The sequence below is a fragment of the Pempheris klunzingeri genome, chromosome 5 (assembly GCF_042242105.1).
Source record: "Pempheris klunzingeri isolate RE-2024b chromosome 5, fPemKlu1.hap1, whole genome shotgun sequence".
Classification (NCBI taxonomy): Eukaryota; Metazoa; Chordata; class Actinopteri; order Acropomatiformes; family Pempheridae; genus Pempheris; species Pempheris klunzingeri.
The window spans coordinates 17,114,010-17,136,740 of NC_092016.1; the positions used below are offsets into that span (position 1 = coordinate 17,114,010).

The window sequence follows — 22,731 nt, forward strand, 5'->3', positions numbered from 1 at the left end:
GTCTTTTCAGTTTTGTATTTTATTACTGAGAAGAGCGCTTAAGCTGAAAAGCTCCCTGAAGTCCGATGTGAGCAGTTCAATAGATCAAACTTAATTAATTTTCCACAAAATCAGGCGTATGGCATTGAAAATAGTACAAAGCAACACTTTTCAAAGGCAAATCATTCAAATAGCTGGGTACAGAGGGCTTATAGATGGTAGGATGTATAAAATAAAAGTGCTCTAATTTTGAGAGAATATTAGTAAAAGGTGATAAAATTAAGTCCATGATGCTTTAGCAGACATTTTTTTTTGTTGCAAATAGTAGTAAAGCTGCAGTCTGATATAAAAGTGCTGACCAGTGGTTTTGAATGATTCACTGTACTGCCCAGAAAAGTGCACTTGGAGTAGGAAAGCTACTGGGCATCACCATCAGGCCGTAATGAGACATACAGACACTTACTTGGAACTTCGAGATGCACTTTGAGCTGTTAGTTTTGTATAATGTTCAGCTAGCCTGGTTTCAAGTTCGAAATAAATTGGAAAAACTAGAGGGACTAGCTTTGCAGATATCAAGCCAGGCAAACATTATGTCAGCCATTTAAACAAACTACAAATGCAATACATTTCAAAGGTAAGAGAGAAGTTTCTGTTTCAGACCATAATTATATAAGCACATAAACTGTATCATTTTGATTAAAATCCAGCTTATGTATTGGTTATGTTATTCTATTGCAGTAAAATACATCTTTCCAACTTACATAACATGAAAAGAATGTCTGATGTCGTGCCATGAGTCAAATCCTATCACTCTAAAAGATATCTCTTAAGATCAAAGGGCGAAAAACATATCAGCCTGGCCTAAGCTGGCTGATGTGGCTAAAGTGTTTGATAAGACAGCAAATCCTCCTTTGTCAATGGTTGGAAAATTGCCCAGTTGTAAAATTCACTCAGTATTCCTATTGGACAAATTAATTAAACGAATGTAACCTCATAAATTTTTTTTTAATTATACACAAATAAATATTTTTGTTCTGTTTTTCACCGACTTGTGGCAAAGAGAAAAACACCTGAGATGCTGTCTTTTTTCCCCCCTTTTTCTTTTTTAAATTCAAATGTCTCTAAAAGCAAAAAAAGCGTCGTGTTCAGATAATGGTTATGAGTGTAATGCAATTACATCTAAATAAAACGCAGCATGCAGTTCAATATGTTGGGCACTAAAATCAGTATAATACTATATAGTAGAATACATTGGACACCTTTATCTTCTTCAAGCACTACCAAGTACAGACATGGTTTTTAGAATCAGAGGCACGTACAGTTTGATCCATAATAAGTGGTATGAAATATCATTCCTCTTCTCCTGCAGGGAATAAATAAATAGATTAAAATAAAATAAAAACTTTTATGTGACCTGTTATCATGCTGCACTTGAGGATTAAGGTCACACTGAGGTGAGATGATAAACAGTGACTTGGGCAACCTTCAAAAGTGATTGTATGGGAACAGGAGAACATGTGTGCTAGGTTTCAACAGATTAACAGGTATAGATAGAACCTGTAGAGTTAAGGTCATGTCATGAGCTATCGTGACAGTAAGGTTGTCAGCGGAGGACAGAGGTGATTTGTGTGTAATGGTTGTTAATATGCATTGTATTGTGGGAGGGGGCTTAAAGCGTGGTGCATCAGGATGTCCAGGACTGCATGTTGCGCAGCATGGCCTCAAATCGCTCCATGTTTGGAGCGTGAGCGTGGGCCAGGTGGTCCGTCAGGCGACTGTACAGACTGAAAGACTTCAACTCCAGCCAGATGAAACCAAAACGGTCCTTATCAAACAGCACGAAGAGCCCTGGTGTGCGCTCTGGACTTGTGAAGCCGTGCCCAGCAATTAGACCTGTCCCGTAGAAGCTGAAATGGAGGGACATCAGTTCATCAATTGATCGATATTTGGATGGATATCAATTTCAATGGGTTGTGGGCTCTATTCTTACAAACAGTCAGCACAGAAAATAACAACAGGTAATGGTGATATCTCAAGTATTTTACTATAATCTAATCTAATCGAATAACAGGTAATAATTTATAATAATTGATGAATTTTACTTTCAATAAAGTTTTATAGGATTAATGCAGATTAACTGATTGGGAATCTGTGATATAAATAGTGCTTCAACACAATTATCCACATCTATCTTCAAACTGAATAATACATTTTTATATGATACATACTTAATAATCCCATCAGAAATATTTCTATGAGTAAAATCAGTGCATTTTCTTTTAGGTTGATGATAATGCCACTTTAGCGTGAACCCCCCCCCCCAAAAAAATGTGTGAAACCACACAGTCAGGAGACTGCGCTGTGGTCAAAGACACTGGTCGAATGTTATCACGACTTGATGCACCAGAGCCTGCACTCTGCGCCACACCCAGTTTATTTAAATGTGGAAGCCAAAATCATTTACATATTGTAAATTAAATATCCTTGTTAATAAAACATGAATTCAAGAAGGTTCAAGACAATTGCTGTTCAGCCAACATTCAACCTGCCTACTAAGACACATTCATTAGAGATCAATATGATTTCAGCCTTTATGCTATGAACTTTCACAACATAAAACTGCAAACAGCAAACTGTTGCAGCTCAGGAACAATAGGCACTACGTGTTTAACAGCACTGTTACTGGGGCAAAGGCAGCTAGAAAAAAGTCCACCTGTACACTGCGGAAACTACACTGTATATATTTTTGTATTTTCCACATACTTTTAGCTGAGTTCTTACCATTGCCTGCAGGTACGAGGGTACACCTCATTGCGAGCCATAACCCCCAGGGGCAGGACGAAGGGCTGTGCTTCAGGAGGATTGTTGATGCTGCTGGGGCCCGGCTCACAGCTGTCTGAACAGGCACCATGACCTGCCTCCACTCCTTCTGCTGCACTGGCACCACCACAGGCACCCTCCGCTTCACCTCTGACTGTGGCAGAGGATGCCTTGGCCTGCTGTTCTGCTTCTCTCTGTACTTCCTCATGCACCCCCAGCACCAGCCGGGACAGCTCCTCTATGTTGCGCTGTTGCTCCAAGTCTGGGAGGACCACACGCCGGGTCAGGTCAACCTCCAAAGTGAGCTGCCCTGCAGGAACGTTGGGGTCTCCCTGCAGGATGGAGTAAAATTACAGTCTGCGTCATTCCCAGATGAATCTGGTGGGTTAATGTTACATCTTCAGGGTGGAAAATGTGAGAATGTTCCATTCAAAAGCTCTAGGTGTGTAGGAGTGGCTGTTAAAAGCTAGACTGATGATTACATGAGGGATTTTGGCAGAAGAGTGTGTTGTTGGAGAGGTGCAGGATGACCTTGAGGACTGTAACAGGATAATAAATAATTCACAGGAACACAGTCTTTCCATATCTGCGATTATTTCATATTGCAGGGCCCTTTATCCTTTCTATTAGTTAGGAAACTTTGCCACAAGGAGAGTTTCTCTCCAAGACAAGACAATGATAATGATAATGATAATGATTGTTGACTAACTCACAGTGAGCTTGGTTGCTCTTGCGGAAGTCTCATGGAAACTGAGCATGACAATCTCTAAGCCGTGACTCCCGTAGGTGCCTTTGAAGAGGCCTGGCTGCAGCAGGTCAGTGGGTGTCGCCGGAGGCAGGTAGATCCTGCGGTATGTCAAGCAGTTACTGTCAAAAAAAAAAAAAGCAGATTAAAGCCAGAGCTTTACCAGAGCCTCTGCCGGGTTATACATTAATTCATGAGAGAAATCAAACCATCTCTCGAGATAAGGAGCAATCTTGTTACTGTTTAACCTGTGAGATTTACTGAGGGCATCACAACCACTGACACTCTCAATTCAGCTACAGAGAAAGTGTGACATAAGGAAGAGACTCATACTCGTATTGACTGGTATATATGAACTTCATCAGGATGAGCTCCTGCATGTGCTCATGGAAGATTTCTTCCAGTGTCCGACCCCATTCTTCCTCCAACCATGTCCTGAACTCCTACACACACACACATGTACAAAATGCTGATAACAGTCTTTGAATTTCAACATTATCAAAGTACATGGACATTAAAAACATAATAAAGTGAAATAAGTCATTAATTATGTAATTATTTACAACAGGTCATCAACAGGTTTCATGTAGTAATAGACGTAGTTATCTGACGTGACCCACCTCCTGTCTGCCTCCTGGCATCCGGTGATGATCAGTCTGGTTACATTTTGTTGAAAATTCATCCTTCTTCACAGTCTAAAAATAACACAATGTGACACATATTAATGGAGGACCCACTTTTCTTTTTTTTTTTTAGCTTCTAACCTCAAATTAAAGTAGAATCTGTAATCTGGGTCAACAAATTTCCAAATTATGTAGAGCTCATTTCTTTGGTGCACAGACGAGCTTTTGTGCTGTGGAAGCCTTCACCTGAATGTCTCCTTTGTGGGGACCCTTGTGACCGTACATACACTCCACAGTGGCCTTTTTGCTCTCCCACATGTGGATACGAAAGAGTGGTCTTCTTCTCATCGGGTCCTCCACACGGGGGTCATGAGGTGGCAAATACATCCAGCCAATGATGAAAAGCCCGTCCACCTGAATGAAAAACAATTTATCAGCCAATGAAATGATCCTTAACCCTTTGATGCACAACATGGGTCCAAAGTGACCGAACTGAGTTTATATGTACTATATCTTTGCAATAAATTAATTTCATCATTCAGTATTCCTCAATTAACTCGTTTTTGATCATAATACATCCTTCTTTTATTTTTTCCTTTCTTACTTTTTTAATAAAAACACTTTGTATCACTACCCTTCTAATGCACAACATGGGTCCAAAATCACCTATACCCATTTACTATGGTATTTTATGTATGGCTCAGTGTTTCTATGCTATATCTTTGAAATAAATGTATTCTATCATTTAGTATTCCAAGGATTCAGTAAATATTCTTTTTTTGTTTAGCACAAATCATCATATTTATTTTTCCTTTCTTACTTCATGAACTAGCATAGCTTTTGTATGTCTACATCAAGTTTACACACATGGGTCAGAAATGACCCACATGAATTTACTATGGTATTTGGTGGGAACCTTTGAAATGTGTACATGTTTGCAATCAGGAACGTATTTACTGTGGACAACTATTCACCTGCCACATGTCACTGCTCGGCACAGCTCCCTTTGCACATCTGATACATGTAAGTCTTGTTTTACAATTATTCTAATCTTACCTAAGAAAACGTTTGATTGTGATTGATTGATTGAACTTATGAAAGATAACTGTGTATAATAATTGATTAGGTTTAAGTTACCTTGAGAATAAGTACATTACCTGTCAGAAAGGGAAATATCTCCAATACTGTAAGCTGTTGACATATTCTATTGTACATTGAACAAAAATATAAACGCAACACTTTTGTTTTTGCTCCCGTTTTGCATGAGCTGAACTCAAAGATCTAAAGCATTTTCTATATACAAAAAACAGCCATTTCTCTCAAATATTGTTCACAAATCTGTGTTAGTGAGCACTTCTCCTTTGCTGAGATAATCCATCCCACCTCACAGGTGTGGCATATCAAGATGCTGATTAGACAGCATGATTATTGCACAGGTGTGCCTTAGGCTGACCACAATAAAAGCCCACTCTGAACTGTGCAGTTTTATCACACAGCACAATGCCACAGATGTCGCAAGTTTTGAGGGAGCGTGCACTTGGCATGCTGACTGCAGGAATGTCCACGCTGATGTCAATGTTGTGGATTGAGTGGCCCATGGTGGCGGTGGGGTTATGGTATGGGCAGGCACATGTTATGGACAACGAACACAGGTGCATTTTGTTGATGGCGTTTTGAATGCACAGAGATATTGTGACAAGATCCTGAGGCCCATTGTTGTGCCATTCATCCACGACCATCACCTCATGTTGCAGCACGATAATGCACGGCCCCATGTTGCAAGGCTCTGTACACAGTTCCTGGAAGCTGAAAACATCCCAGTTCTTGCATGGCCAGCATACTCACCGGACATGTCACCCATTGAGCATGTTTGGGATGCTCTGGATCGGCGTATACGACAGCATGTTCCAGTTCCTGCCAATATCCAGCAACTTGGCACAGGCATTGAAGAGGAGTGGACCAACATTCCACAGGCCACAATCAACAACCTGATCAACTCTATGCGAAGGAGATGTGTTGCACTGCATGAGGCAAATGGTGGTCACACCAGATACTGACTGGTTTTCTGACCCCCCCCCAGACCCCCAAAACTGCACATTTCAGAGTGGCCTTTTATTGTGGCCAGCCTAAGGCACACCTGTGTTTTGGTCACATTCACCACATCACAATAGTTACACTACAGATACAGTTCAGTTCAATAGCCATCAGTGGTATGTGTATGTGTGACAAAATGACAAATAAACATGTTTAAAATGTTAACTGTATGATTGCTTGGCCCAAACCACTGCTAAAGTGATTATTTGAAGTAAATTATTGTTATAGTATGAAGTCATTTAATTCAAAATCATACTTAGATAAATGGGTCATTTTTGACCCATGTCTGTAAACTTGATGTAAAAATACAAAACCTATTTTTGTTCAAAAAATAAGAAAGGAAAATGAATAATAATGACCTGTATTAATCAAAAACAAGATATTAAAAGAATACTTGGAATATTCAATCATAAAATAAATTGATTTCAAAAGATACAGCAAAGAGACAAACTGTAAATTGTATTCATTGTTGCTCATCTTAATGCAAAACTATGACTGAGAAATACTACTTACCACAACATTGAGCAATCCACCATAAGGCCCTATGTCAGGCTGCCATAAGCCCAAGATATGTCGGTATGGGTGAAGAACTGCAACACAAGAGCACAACATCACACCACACGGATCAGTTTCAGAGTATGCTTTACTATCAGCTACTCTGTGCATTGTTAAAAAACACAGGGAGACGTTAAACGCCATGTCTGTTGGGATGGAGTCAATGAGATGTAAACCCAAACGGAAGAAAGCGTAAACGGGCCGCGATCCTGTCAGCCAGTCACAACAAAGCACACACAGCACAGCAAATGATGCCTCCTCGCATTCCACAATTAATATGACGGCAAGCAGTGCTGAGGAGAATTATTAACACGGTCACCCTTCACACAGGATGCATAACACTGCTGCAGCTCTCTGCTTACAAGTTAAATCAACTAGAGTCCCAACTCACACAGCCCCTCATGCTGCAGCCATCCACTCTGAGGCCCATGTACATACAGTGTGTGTACACGTCTCTATAGTCCATGTGCTCGTAGTCCGGGAGGAGCTTCATAAAGCGCCCAGACTTCACCCGTGGGTTGACACCTGGACAGGCACAACACAGGCATGTGTAGAGCAGCCATGAGCCAAGGCGGCCTCGGTCCGACGCAGCCGTCTCGTGAACGCAGTAATGTGCCTAAATTATCTATTTAAAGAGCCAACAGTTGCCACCACTTTGCCTGGCATGTTTTGTGGCAGCTGGAATTTCAAAATGCAACATAAGCTCTACTGTATACCTCTGCTGATAAACAAATGAGGAACAGACGGGGGAGTCTAAATTAAAAAAACAAATTAGTACCGACACCAGCTTGAGTTAAAGTGGAAAAGAGAAACCACATTTGTATCAAAAAAAGCAATTACTGGGACTCTTTTCCCATCTGCTGCAAATGGCAGTCTGCATTTGGGAGACCTATCTGGGCACCTACGCCACATACACACACACACAGAAAAAAAGATATGAGGGTGCACACATCAAATGAACCGATGGAGTAACACTGAACTAAGTATGACATGAAAGCTGTTTAATCAACTCACGTTTAACATAGAGATCCCGGCTGGATACACCTCCCACTTCCATCTTCCTCAGATCCTCATTCATGCCAAACTCTGCAGGGAGACAACACATACATGAAATAGTTTAGGGATTAACATTAATTGGATTGATTAAGGCTATGCATGCAAAATACCTCTATCAGTATCAGTGGTAATATCAAATTTTTAAACACTGTAATCAAATATCCCATATTCATTTAATTCATAGTGTGAATTGTGGAATTACCCTAAATCAGCTGCTTTCAGTTTAGTGTGACAACATAAGCCAGAGTTGAACAGGAACTGTGCATAGCAGAAATCAAGATACACAGTGTACATCCCAGTCAGCGGACACAGACGTGACGCGATCATCTCTCCGATTCTCAACGATTCCCAAGATTTCTTAAACACATGGCTGGCCTGACGCATGAGTTCAACAAGAATGCAAATGATTTTAACTGTAATTGTTGTCCTCCATCACACAAAAAAAGAGGTTTCCCAGCTTACTGTAAATGTCTGTCATGACGTTTCACGTGCAACTTTTCAATACACAACATCTCTAAAGCCGCTACTTTTATCTCACATACACTTTGCAGCTCCCTGACTCCCTTATTCTGCCACAATGCAAAAATAGTGGCCTCAAAATCTCCAAAATGTCCTCCCAGCTGGCTGCTCATGTTACTGCAACTACCGTGTATTTGTATTATCAATCAATCCACTGAGTGATCATCTAATGGATTTATTGATCATTCAACAAAACAAGTGCTCATTATGATTCACCTTTATCTACTGCCATTGATTATTTCATCCATATTAGCTTCCTGTTTGATTTACCAGAAAAAATATCATAATATAGTCTGTCATATAAAAAAAAAAATCACATTTGCATTAAGAGAGAATTTTATTCTCAAAAATTATTTATTCAACACTTTGCCTAATTGACTGTTTCAGCAGTACTATATGAACACCATTGAGTGTATATTCTTATGTAGTATTTGTGTGTAATTATGTACATGCTATGAGACATATTTGTTGCCATAGTGGTGGTGGTGATCAAACTAATGCTCAAGGCGCCCAAAAGGCTGAGTCCGTCCCTGCATCAACAGTCTTATCAGCCACACAGAATGGCTGACATGGGCCTAATAACAGTGAAAGGCCTTGGTCCGTCTTTTTTTGTTTTTTTTCACAGCAGTGCCTAAGGACGCAGGCTCTGGGTTTAAAGTAATTTCCTTCATGGTTTCCGCACAGATCGATAGAAATGCTTTTAGAGGAAGACATTTCCAAAGAGACAGAGCTGGGCACCGAGCCTGACGCAAATAACCTGCCGACGAGAGGGAATCTCATGCAGTCTGGTCATCACATCTGATATTAATATATGTCTCAACGCTTTATTCATGCACTCTACGTTTAAATTACCTCTATGTCCAGTGATCACTATATTTACCTTCCATGCATCGCCTTCTCCAGATGGTTTCAGTGTTCAGGATTTGTCTGAATTTCTTGCAGATGAGGGCAACATTTGGTAGTGCTGTTCCTGGAAGCAAGGAGAATATTTCCACCAGAAGCTCCGGCGGTAGATCCGCTAATGATTGCGGGTGTGGAGGTCCTGTGCTTGTGCGATCCAGTGATCCTCCTCGTTTGACATGATCGCTGCCATATTCACAAGCGTCACTCGGCCCTGCAGTGGCGACGCCGCTCTCTGGGCCTCCTCCTCCTCCTCCTCCTCCTCCGCCGCCGACAACAACGTCGCCTTGCCTCTGTCCTACGATCCGCTCCTCTTCCTCCTCGTCCATGTCCGAATCGCTGCCCTGATCCTGCTGGTTCTGCCGCTGTCGCCTCCGGCACCTCCGCGACTGACCCACTCCGCAGAGCCTGGCACAAACAGCCATCCGTAGTCACCAAACAGGCAACATTACATCACTACAACACATCTATCAGCTGCAGTCTGGCTGATCACCTCCTGTCCTTGCGAGCATGGGCAGAAACATTTATTCTGACGTCACAGAGGCGCACGTAAAGAGCGTCGCACGCCCCCCCCCCCCCCCCCCCCCCGTCCCTCCTCCTTCTCCCCCTCCCTCCTCCTCCTCTGCTTTCTGTTTCACCCCAACCACAGGCAATAGACCTTAAGACCAGCATGTTGCTGCTGCATAGCTTTATGCAGCAACCGCAAATCCTTCCTGCCTGCTGCCGTTAGACTGTACAATCAATACAACTGTCAGTAGGCTGCACACAGAACTGTTCATTCAGCTGGACTCGTGCCACATCTTATCCTCATTCAAGTATCAAGTCTAAATAATACCATTCTATTACAGTGCAATCTCTTTATATTTGTATGTACTGCATAGCTTTTTTTATTCCATTTTATATTATATGCTACTTGTAGCTCCCCTCCAGTTTAATTACGGACGACAAGGCGCTCTTTGTCTTACAGACATTTATTCCAAATGACAGTTCAACCAGTGGCCCTGTTAACTGGCGACCGCGAGCCGAATGCGTCTGTTGTTGTCGTAGTTACGGCAGCTGTTGAAATCATGAAATCAGGTGCATAGCTGGCCGTGTGAATGCCTCTTTGTTTAGTTTTCACCACAATGTCCAAACATACCGATCTGAGTCCACTTTAGAGTCGTACCTGTGGAAACGTGTCTCGTAGTGGTGTGTGGTCACGTTTTGAACGCTGCTTGCTGTAACCGAAAATGTTGAGAACAGGAAGACGACAAGCTGCCCTTCCTGTGAATGTCTGTTTTAATAAATGAATAAATGTCCTAAACACCCGTCTTGTTTGAGTATTTGTAATGTAGACGCCCCATCCTCCACACACACACACACACATCTTTTTAAATGTGAAAAAATAGTTTTATCTTCTACGAGATTCGAACTCGCGCCATTGTGGGAAAATAAACAAGCAGCAGGGACACGCTGTGAGCGCCACAATCATCACAATGTCACTTCACTGACCTGTCATATAACAAAGACATGTATGACACGGGCAGCGGTCTCTGGAGGACAGGAGGAAGCCAGATCAACTTGTGACCACACCGCTCAATGCTGAGTGACCACCGTCTCACTGTTTCGTTAGTCTGCGGCAGTTTAACAGCCCGTTACACAAATTCTGCTACAAATCAGTGATGCAAATGTCGTCAGCTGCATAAGAAGAGTATAAATGTTTCTCAGACGTAAAACACATAGGATTGAGGTCTGCTGCACCAGGAGGCTCAGGGACAGTTTCATCCCCCAGGCCATAAGACTCTTAAACCGCACATAATCTGCAAACAATTTGCACTACTACTTTAGCTGTACTTTTTATTTTATTTAGCTGTACATTTTATTTTATTTTCTTAGTTGTATTTATATTTCTTATATTTATTACTTACCTACTTGCTGGCGTATTTTATTTGATATTGTTAGCAGTGTTACTGGGACCAGAGACACAAGATGAAGCCAGTGATTGCTTCATGTAACTGCTGAGCATGTGACAATAAAGTCTTTGAATCTTTTGAATCTTGAATCTTTGCTGCTCACAGCTCAACCAAAACACAAAGATGTCAATCACTCAAAGTATTTCATTCAGGATTCTGGACTCAAGATGGTCACCAACAGACAGGACACACCAACTGTGTATTTCAAGAACAGAATCCTTACTCAAGTTCAGAATAATTACAAGTGGTTTTGATGAGCATTTCACTGCACCATGGAGAGAAAGTTGTTAGGGCTGAACTAATCAAGGTGTCTGATAGACAACACAAGGTGAATAGAAGTCAGCAAAGCCTGGAGTGGATATCTAGCAAAAGTGGCTCAAGGCTATTTAATAGATGAGCAATTCAAAGAGTTTACTCTGTGATCAGAACTTGACATCATATTCATTCTTAAGTTGATTAGGAAACATAGGAGCATATCAAGACAAAATAAAACCTTTTTTGGTGTATACAATAATCTTCCACAGCCAGGTGCATTGAAATGCTCGTCAAAACAACTATGAGAAGGTGTGTGCCAATTAATTCATAGGCACCCAATGGAGGCTATATAAGGTTGTGCAGAAGGCACAATGGTGTTGGAAGTAGGTACGCTGATTAATTTCAGAGACAAATAGACAGACAGATAGAACGGAAGAGATGGATTCCAAGATCATTGATGAGATTGTGGAGTTCCAAGTCCACAATCGTTTTCCTGAGGGCCTCACAAAGCACCAGAGGTATACTATAAAAAGAAGAGCTTCAAATTTTGTGCTCAAGGGTAAGTATTCATATTATATTACATCAATAACAAGTAAATGTGTTCTGTTATACTTTAAAAGTCTTAAATTGAGCTTCTTTGACCAGGTGGAGAACTGCACTATGTGTGCCGACGAAAAAAAAACAAAGAAGAGCACCTGGCAAAGGTTGTATCTACTGCTGCTCAAGCAAATAGAATTTTTGTGGAGATGCACTGCAGCAGCCTGGGAGGCCACTGTGGTGTAGAAAAAACACAAAATGCCATCATCACTCGGTATTACTGGCCTGGAATGGAAGCAGACATTCGGAAATGGGTAAGTAAAAAAGGTCACTCAAAGTTACCTGATTTTTTTTTTTGCTCTTTCCCCATGAAAGCCTTCTAAACAAATCAATAAGTAAATAATCTAAATACATTTCAGGTTGCTCAATGTCCTGATTGCCAGGCAAAACGGGCCAGTCTTAAAGAAAAGAGCCAGTACAACCCAATAGAGGTGAGTTTATTGTGCAATTGAATGTCTCTGCAGCTACATGTGCTCACATACCAGCTACTTCCTGTGCAGATCTCTAATTGTCATTCAACTTTTTCAGGTATCAGAGCCTTTTGAGCTTGTAGGCATGGATTTGATGAAGCTCACTGTAACTGAGGGTGGTAATCAATACATTTGTGTAATGGTTGATTATTTCACAAAATGGGCAGAGGCCTATCCTCTGAAGACTAAGTCTGCAGAGGAGGTAACCAAATGTATTCTCGATTTTGTATACAAATTTGGTGTACCTCAGAGACTGCTTACAGATCAGGGGACTGAGTTTAAAAACCAGGTAAAAACACTCATGACAAACATTTTTTTTGTTTCTTAGTAATGTAAATACTGACTTGTTTTTCTGTAAAATGGACATTAAGGTCAATGCCCGGCTGTGTCACTCCTTGGGGATTAAACGGAGCTTTTGTGCTCCGTATCACCCACAGACAAATGGCTTGGTTGAAAAGCTTAATGGCACCATCCAGAGGTAAGTTAATTTGTTTTATTGCATGCATCTACACAGCAGCATACGAAATTAATGGCATAAAAATCCCTATTTTGTTATTTCCTGAATATTTTCAGATCTCTAAACAAACTGGCGAGAGAGACGCCCAGTAAATGGGATGAATTTTTGCAACCTACGATGTTTGGACTGCGAACTAAGAAACATCTGACAACACGGTACAGTCCATATTATCAGATGTTTGGAAGGGAGGCAAGATACCCATCTGAGGTGCCTGAAGAGTATGACGTAAGTATCTATTTGTTTAGGAGTCAAGGGGTTGTGGTGATAATTACTTGGATGTATAAGTCAGAATGTAACACCACTCTGCATCATTGCACTTTAGATCACAACGGAAAAGGTAGAGAACATCTTAACAAGAGAGGAGGCGTTCGGGGGTCTGGACAAACAGCCACTCGACTATAAAACTGTGCAAGAAAACGTGCAGAAGAAACAAGCCACCATCCACAAACGGAAGTTGGAGAGGGGGTGGGATGACAACTTCAAAGTTGGCGACACTGTTCTAAAAGCAAACATTGGACAACAACAACGTAAAGGTGGAAAAATGGAGAGTGATCTGCTCGGCCCCTACAAAATACTTAGTATTAAGGATAAAACGGTTAGCCTGGTCAATAGCAAGGCAAAAATCATTGCTAATATTGACCAGATTACTGCCTTCACAGAGCCAGAGGAGAGAATTCCAACAAAGCTCTTAAAAGTTGGTGTCTCTCCTCTGGCTTGCCCCCCTCCACAACCATCATCAAGCCCCTTGTACCCTAACGTTCTTCCATCGAACATTCCAGTTGTCAGCACCAGTCCACCACCTTCCATATCACCAGGAGACAGTCAGCCCATTCATGGTAATGGTATATCCCATATAATGTGACTTGTACAATTCTATGCACTCTTTTAAATGACTGAAAACTTCTGACTTTCCAGCTCTTAAGGATATCTGGAGTGGGAAAATGGGCGAAGTGCTGTGGGCCAAAATAGGGCCTTATAAAATCTTCACAGCTGATCTCCAGAGCCTGGCACCTGGGAGGGAATTAGAAAGTGAGGTAAATATTGTTTTGTAAACTGCTCCACATTTTTCCACTTCGATATGCATATATTTGGTATGTTAATTTCCCTTTTTTGTGTAGATTGTAAATGCTTACCTAGTGTGGTTGGCAAAAGGTGCCAAAAAAAAAACAAAAGTAATTGACACTTTTGAGATGACGGCAATCTGGAATGGCACATCAAGGGGCCTAAGAAAGGTACGTATGGATAATAGTTGCCTTTTTAAATATTTAAGTTGCAATTATGCCATCTTAAACTAAAATCATCACTCATAGCGTGATGTAATGGAGTGGGACATGCTAATTGGGGCTGTCTGCAAGGACCACCATTGGACCCTAGTAGTAAGTACACTTTGCATCAATGCAATATATGAAACCATATTTACAACCCTGAGAATCTTGTACATTAAAGTATCCTATCTATAAAAGGCCATGTATCCAAAGGAAGGTCGGGCTACCTTTGCTGACCCATTTGGAGCCACATCCAAACAGCTAACGCACTGCAGGGATTCAACAAGGTAAGCAAATCCAGGATTTATTCTTGTGTTTCATCTGTGGAGTATGTTAAATGATGTACAAATGACATGCATAACAAAATGATGTTGGGATTTTTGTTTGTTTTTAGGGCCTTCATGCGTAAAAAGCACATACATATGTCAAGATGGATGTGCAACACTATTCCACATCCCCGACAACAGGATTCTACATCCTGTGAACTTTCTGCACTTTACACATTTGTGGATGTATGATGACACAGCATGACTACATCCAAGTATCCAAATGCCATTCGATCGTGGCTCATTCATTGTTAAGCCACGCCCTTGGTGTTGCACTTGTTCATGATAGTGCTTGATAAGTAGGTTTGCTATGTGACTGGTCTTTGATAAGACTGCTGGATGTTTGATGTGTGGATGCAAAGCAGCATGTTCTAGCCGACCTCCGACCCTCAAGATGCCTTGCTCATCTACAAAGGGATTTAGTCTGTGTAGTCTGCTAGACTTGTCCTTAGTTGGTAAGCCTTTCTTGTTTTGAAGACTTTGGATTTCTTCCGAGAAGGTTGCTGTTTGAACAATACGTATTATAGTTAGTTCTGCATCCTTTCTCTCTTCGATACTTGTGCCTTCATTGTTCCTTGGTATCAAACCTTTAATCTCTTTGACACGTTGTACGAGTCTGGCGATAGCTTTGACTAACCACGACCAGCTGGAAAACTTCAGGAAGCGATTGAGCAGTGTATTTTCTATTGTCACGGTCTTGTGCACAAAGATCTTACGAATTTCTGGGTCTTCAACTGCAATGTCTCCCACCTTGATATCTCCACTGGGAAGCTTGTCATGCCAGGACCAGTAAACCAGTTGGAAGCAATGAGCTCTTTTGCTTTGAGGCCTCTGGACGCATGATCAGCGGGGTTTTCTTCAGGTATTACATGTCTCCATTGACTTGGATTTGTACTTTCCTTGATCCGCTGAATGCGATTTGCCACAAATACATGAAATCGTCTAGCATCATTGTTAACATAGCCAAGGACAACCTTTGAGTCCGTCCAGAAGAACTCCTGAGCTTGTATATCCAACTCCTTTCTGAGCATGTCACTTGTACGAACAGCAACAACTGCTGCTGACAGCTCAAGTCTTGGCACTGTGGTGACCATTGTGGGTGCTACTCTGGCTTTTCCCATGACTAAAGAACAGCTGATTTGTCTTGATGCACTGATAGCTCTCAGGTAGGTGCATTGTCCATACCCGGTGACACTTGCATCTGAGAAGTGATGGAGTTCATATTCTTGAACTTCTTTGAAACTTGCTGGAATGTAACATCTCTGAATCTTTACTTCAGCTAAGTTCTGAAGAGCCAATAACCATTGTGGCCGAAGGTCATCAGACAGTGGTTCATCCCATCCAATCTTGTCTCTGCACATTTGCTGCAGTATTTACTTGCCAATTAAAATGAACAGTGCTACAAAGCCGAGTGGGTCATAGATGGAGGCTACAGTTGACAAAACTCCTCTTCTAGAGAGTGGGCGTTCATTCACCACTACTCTGAATCCAAACTGATCTGAAGTGACACACCATTTAACACCTAAGGCTCTCTCCATCTGTAGCTCACCCAAGACTAAGTCTTGACTTCTTACTGTTTCAGCGCACTCTTCCTTGGGAATCGAGGCAAGTATTTCTTGGCAGTTGGAAATGAACTTGTGAATTCGTAGCTTGCCAGCACTGCAGAGCTGTCTTGCTTCGCTGACCAGCTGAATTGCTTCATCCTTTGTTGCCACACTTGTCAGACCATCATCAACATAAAAGTTTCTCTCAATGAAGCGAATAGATGCTTCATGAAGTGACCTTGTCCTTGAGCTGCGATGTGTCTGAGGCCATAGTTTGCACAATCAGGCGATGAGGCTGCTCCAAACAGGTGTACTCTCATGTGATAGACTGATGGTTGGGATTGAAAGTCTCCATTTTCCCACCAGAGAAATCTCAAGTAGTCTTGGTCTTCTGCTTGCACGTGGGATTGATGGAACATACGTTCTATATCACACATTATTGCTACTGGACCCTTGCGAAACTGACACAGTACACCAAGCAAATTGTTTGTCAGATCTGGCCCTGTGAGCAGGTAATCGTTTAATGACATGCCTTGAAATTTTGCTGAGCAGTCGAACACAACTCGTATCTTTCCAGGTTTCTGTGGATGATACACCCCATGGTGTGGAATGTACCAGGCCGTGCTATGATCAATTTCATCTTCAGGGACCTTCTCAGCGTCTCCCCGAGCAATTGTTTCACTCATAAAGGCTATATACTCCTATATATATTATATATATATATATATATCATTGCTTGTCTTTCTCAAATCTCCTCTTTAAACACTTGAGACGGTGCTCGGCACATGTCCTATTGTTTGGCAGATTTGGTCTATTTTCCTTGAATGGTAAAGGCATTTCACAGTGACCATTCGTCTTGATTTTGATTCCTGACTCCATCGTTGATATGAAGCGCAGATCCTCTTGAGAGAAGTGAGCATCTTCTACGGTTCTTTCATTGAAGTCTGACTCAAGCACCTTTATTACATCAGGTGGAGTGACTAATTCTTTGACTTGCGTTCGGCATATGTACTGAACTTCACTTGTGAGATCAGCAGACAACTGAAAATGGGGTTTCACTTGTCTCACCACTATCCTGTGGCTGCTTCCGATTGCATCTCCATAATCAACGCAGGGATCAGCACAACCAACTATACTCCAGCCAAGGTCGGTTTTTTGAGCGAATGGCTCATTGTCTTTGCCTGACACAACTTCTCTAGGTAGCAGGGCTTGTGAGCAGTTGTAACCTATGAGCAGACCAATGTCACACTCAATTAAGGGTGCAATCTCTTCAGCAAGGTGCTCTAGGTGAGGCCATGCTCTTGCTGTCTTGGGTGTAGGAATATGACTTAGATTGGCAGGAATGAACTCTCTTGAATAAGTAACTGGGAGAGGGATTGTCTTTGCTGAATAAAAGCCTCTTGGCAATCACAAAGGAACTTCCATACCTTTCTTCCAGGATGTTCCATGCTGAATGGTAAGCTGCATCTGTACCTAACAGGAAATAACTCTCAATGGCTTTCTTTGCAGGACCACCAACATACTTGCGAAGGTAGTAGACTTTCTCATTCACTGGAATGTTCTTTCTTCCTATCAATGTTTGAAAAGACATTTTCCAGTCCTTGTACTTTAATGGGTTGCCAGTGAAAACAGAAGGTTCTGGTACTGGAAGACGACTTACATTAATGGACTCTGCTATTGCTTCGGCTAGTGCTATGGTGCTATCTTGATGAGCACTAGTAGCAGGTTGTACATGCGTGACCTCTTGTGTTGATGCCACGTGATGCACTGGAGAACCTTTTGAGTTAGGTGCAGGTGCATGCATTAGCTTGCTGTCATGAAGCACTTGTGATATCTCTCTCTCGTCTGAGTTCACTTGTTGTTCATAGACTTGGAGTCGTGCCTTTGCAGCATTCATTGTCTTGACTGTCTCTAAGCGCTCTATCTCTCTGCACTTTTCTTCTAAAGCTTTTTGCCTTGCAGCGTTTTCATCTTCTTGCAGCGCAAGTTTCTTTCTATTTGCAGCTTCAAGTGATTCAAGCTCTTGCTTCTCATATTCTATTTCTTGTAAGACCTTTAAAGTAGCTTGAGTTGCAGCTAGCTCCGCTGCAGCTTCTTGTCTCTTTATAGAGGACTGACTTGAACGCTGTGATTTTATGCTTGAACTGCTTATAGAACTTAAACTGGGCCTCTGAGATGCAGATGAAAATACTGAGTCAGTTTCAGGCCAGCATGCTTCTTCTTTCCATGCTTGCTCCAGAATGTGTCTTGAGACAGCATCACAAGTGTCCACTCTGCGGCGGGTGTTGCCATCAGGAGTAATGTGCTGACACAAGTCTTCATAAGCTTGTTTTACTTCCGCTGAAGCACGTTGGATGTCAGTCATGAGATCCTGTAGTATCTCAATGGAGAAAGCTTTATTGAGTGCCTTTTTAGCCTCCTTAGCACTTTTGAAGCACTTTAGATCTGCCATCATAGAGTTCTTGACCCTTTACTGTGAGTGTTCGGGTTCTTTGACTTCTTCTTAATTCCTCTTCTGTAGCAGCTTGGTTCTCTAAACCTATCTCAGTGTCGTTAGGTAGGTTTGTGTCTACAAATTCCTTAGACTGCTGCTTTTGTAACTCTATAGTTTCAGTGTTACTGTCTAGAACACAATTATTAACTTCATGCTCAAATTGTTACCCAAGTTTGGATTTCAGAATATTAGCAAAGAACTCAGCAGTTATTCAATAATGAAAAAAAACACCAATATAAAGTATATAAAAGCTCAAAACTGACTAATAAAAGTATTCTGATTCTGAACATCATAAAAAGGTTAAAACTGTCCTCTGGCCATGGTGACGTCTGCTTGGTACTAGGTTTGTCCTTGGGCCTTCAGGATTTTGATGGTAATCTGTTAACAGTTAACACAGTTAACAAATGATGTAATCATTTCTTGTGCTGTCCTAGATAGTGCACTTTTTTCCAGAGGGCTGAAAGATAGACCACACTATAATAACAACCTTATAATAACCTCCCATTTCTCAGTAAAATTCTTGAAAAAAAGTTTACAAACAATTACACTATTGCATGTCCACTGATAATATCTACGATGGTTTGCAAAGCTCTGGTATGGTCTTGAATGGTGTTGTATGGTAACATATGGTATTCTATTGTAACGTACAGTAGTGTACGGTATTCTTCAATAATGCACTGTATTCTATGGTATTGTAGGATAATGTATGGTAATGTACGGTAACATATGGTGATGCATGGTAATGGATAGTAACGTAAATGGATGTTAATGTATAGTAATCTACCATAACTTGTGGTATTTGACAGTAATGTATGGTAACAAATGGTAATTCAAGATTCAAGATTCTTTATTTGTCACATACACAGTTATACACAGTATAATGTGCAGTGGAATTAGTGCCTGTTCCAGACTGAAACAAATAAAATAGAAATAAATATAAAAAATAAAAAAACACACAAAGTGAAACAATAAGAATAGAAACATATATATATATATATATATATGTATATATGTATGTATATATATATATGTGTGTGTGTGTGTGTGTGTATATATATATATGTGTGTGTGTGTGTATATATATATATATATATATATGTATGTATATATGTGTGTGTGTGTATATATATATATATATACACACACACACACACACATATATATATATAGATAATAAATCAAAGTCTAAAACAAGGTATGTGGGTCTATTTACAGTATGCCAGGATATTGCAGGTTTTGAATAGATTGTCCATAAAGTCTAGTGTTTCAGGTTCAGCAAGCGGACGGCCTGAGGAAAGAAGCTCCTCCTCATCTCTCTCAGGCAGCGGTAACGCCGCCCTGACGGCAGCAGAGAGAACAGTCTGTGGCTGGGGTGGGTGGGCTCCCTCACAATCTTCCTGGCCTTTGACCTGCAGCTGACCCCATAAGAGTGCAGCTAATATAACTCAGTTTCTGCTGATAACTGGCCCTCTGGGACAACATGGAAAAAAAGGGAAAATATTTAGTTTACACTTGTCTTTATGTCTGTATGACAAATATACATTTGGACTTAGTATGAGGACAAGTACAGAAACTCTATGAATAAAACCCACAGCTATTTGCTCCAGGAGTGAGCAAGGCTGAGTGAGCAGCAGGGGAGCTGGTTACAGGAGAGGGTCGGCGGGCGGGGATGGAGCTGGTTGCTTGAGGAGTTGGAGTTGATGGGACCACAGACGCTGCAGCCACCAACGCTTGTGAGGAGGCAGCAGGTCTTTTCTCTGTGCTGAAGGTGGGGACAGTGATGCCCTGAAACTTCAGCATAACTTTCATCCACCTCTGTGTCAGCATCAGTGGTTTCTAACTCCTCAGGGGCCAACTTGTAGTCCTGTAAAGGTGTTCCACTCCATGAACTTATCTTTAAAATATAAAAACACTGACAAACAATCACATAATACACCAGGACATTATATAATAACTCAGTGGTAAAATGGTATTTGTAAACTTTAAATTGTCACAGAAAACAAGTATAATATATATCTACCAGCATAATAACAAAGGGATGATCTTCTGGCCCAGAACTTCTTCTGCATGCGTATTGACAGCATGATGCAGAAGACGATTGCAGCAATGTGGTTGCTGCTCATCAGTTATTGCTGCCACAGGCCGATCCTCGTTCCACCCTGCAATTATATCCACAGGATACATCAGGAGGAGCGTGTGCACTTGTCAGTGTACAGTGAGACCATTTAACATTTCCTATAAATACATAAAGAGCTGTTCTTATAAATAATTCGGTGGCATACGTATTAAGTAGTTAATTGATAATTCAATCTAATCGTAATTCATTATTTCAGTTAAGTCATTTAGTAACTACTGGGATGAGAAAACGGATTCACACATTTACCTGAGGTGAATCAGTTCAGGTGCAATTGAACTGACTCAAATGAACCTGCGGCACAGCAGTAAGTTGGCAGCCTGCGCCTTCTCTTACCTGAACGGTTTTGGTCTGCTGTGGAGCTGCACACCTAAAATGTGCAACCGTTTCACTCCTGGACAGATACCGAGATTCATGCACATGCATTTATCACCCGCAGGCTTGTGGTGAAAGCAATAAATAAGATCATTCCGAATGCAGCAGAAGGTGTACCAATCAAAACCAGAAGGAGAGCACACATCTCTCCTGTCCTAAAGTCCCTTTATTGCTTGCTTGTCAGTTGTAGACAGACTAGCAGCTAAATACATGTCAGACATGCTTTTAATGAGTGCTCTCTCTAGATTCTGTTATCATTTTGTCATATATAATTTATTGTCAGAGTATTGTTGTGTTTTTATTGTACTCTTGCACTTGTATTATATTGTTGTATTCGTATTGTATTGTGTTTTCTTGTGTTTCAATGCTATTTTACTACTTTCTACTACTTTTTATATATTTTTTTACTACTTTTTTTAACAGATAATACTCGTTTTGTGTTTCTGTGACATTTAGATGTTAGTGGAAATGGCGCACAATAGAGCCACCAACATCCAGAAACGTTCAGCTCCCAGCTAATTTGGATTTTTGTGGTGAGGGAGTACCGAATAGGAAACTCTTCATTTTAACTTCATAAATCATCGTCCATAATACAGGTCCTTTGTTGGTCGGTGCTGGGGAAATCTTGGTAGCGACAGAAGTGCCGATTGGCCAAATCTTGGTAGATTTGTGGTAGCAGACGCAAATGTGATTGGCTGTCACCAACAAGAATAAACTCGATTTACAGGTTGCAGGAGTAACAGATCTCACGGCTCGGAGTCGAAACTCGGGGTTACTGTTGAGTTAATAGTCACAGCATCACCAACTGCTGCCCACACGCTTTGTGGACAAAACATACATTTGAAATGAATAAATAGCGAATACTAAGGACTTAAATCTAGATTAACAATATCTAAATGCTTCGTCCTAACAAACAGTAGGAAAAGCTAACGAGCCAGCCAGGAGTCGAACCTAGAATCTTCTGATCCGTAGTCAGACGCGTTATCCATTGCGCCACTGGCCCGTACCGGTCAGTGAGGGAATAACATGTAGATTTAAACGGTCGGTTCCATAACTTACTTCTGACTACATGTAACAAAGACTCACTTCTGTACTTAACCGGGTTATTTATTGAATATTGCCCAAGTGGCCAAATGTTTGACATCTAGACTGTCGAAAGAAGCTGACAACGTCGTCCCCTTAAAACCTGAGGTTAATTTATTAAATCGCAATCCAGGAAAGACCATAACCCCGTAGGCGTGTCCTGTAGACGAGGTTGACAGATCTTGTGAAATCACGTTTTTCCCCTAAATTGTATCTTTTAACTGGTAGCCCTACTGTTGTAGTGTTATTTTACTAAATAATTCAACGCTATGCTAAAACATGCGTCATGTTATAACATGTTTACCGTACAATATTACATTATAATGACGGGAATATCAAATGGTGTAATTGTGGGATACTTTGAGACAAACTTGGCAACCATGAAGCAAAACAGGAAGTGTTCGCCGGCGGGAAATTTGTTACGTATT

At 41.2% G+C, this 22,731-nt stretch overlaps 1 protein-coding gene and 1 non-coding gene across 5 annotated transcripts; both read right to left on the reverse strand.

Moving 5' to 3' along the window:
- fbxo31 (F-box protein 31) lies at positions 1-22,321 on the reverse strand. Of its 4 annotated transcripts, none has more exons than XM_070831037.1 (11): positions 22,307-22,321; positions 9,272-9,699; positions 7,831-7,902; positions 7,255-7,341; positions 6,775-6,851; positions 4,414-4,581; positions 4,165-4,239; positions 3,878-3,987; positions 3,513-3,666; positions 2,761-3,131; positions 1-1,886 (listed from the first exon to the last, which is right to left on the reverse strand). In XM_070831037.1, the coding sequence occupies exons 2-11, from the start codon at positions 9,618-9,620 to the stop codon at positions 1,664-1,666; spliced, it is 1,686 nt and encodes a 561-aa protein (XP_070687138.1). In that variant the 5' UTR covers positions 9,621-9,699; positions 22,307-22,321; the 3' UTR covers positions 1-1,663. The 4 variants fall into 4 exon arrangements, with proteins under 4 accessions (XP_070687138.1, XP_070687137.1, XP_070687135.1 ...); XM_070831036.1 differs by lacking the exon at positions 22,307-22,321 and adding an exon at positions 10,457-10,563; XM_070831034.1 differs by lacking the exon at positions 22,307-22,321 and having other exon boundaries at positions 9,272-9,790.
- trnar-acg (transfer RNA arginine (anticodon ACG)) lies at positions 22,151-22,223 on the reverse strand. Its single transcript has one exon. It is a non-coding gene; the product is annotated as a tRNA-Arg (tRNA).
- Positions 22,322-22,731: the final 410 nt, after the last annotated feature.

Excerpts from the sequence above, each read along its gene's own strand:
- fbxo31 (XM_070831034.1), bottom strand. The coding sequence starts at position 9,716 with ATGGCTGTTTGTGCCAGGCTCTGCGGAGTGGGTCAGTCGCGGAGGTGC. Across the intron at positions 4,582-6,774 it reads GTGGATTGCTCAATGTTGTG|GTGGACGGGCTTTTCATCAT; the intron begins GTAAGTAGTATT and ends TTTTTCATTCAG. Across the intron at positions 4,240-4,413 it reads CCCACAAAGGAGACATTCAG|ACTGTGAAGAAGGATGAATT; the intron begins GTGAAGGCTTCC and ends TGTTATTTTTAG.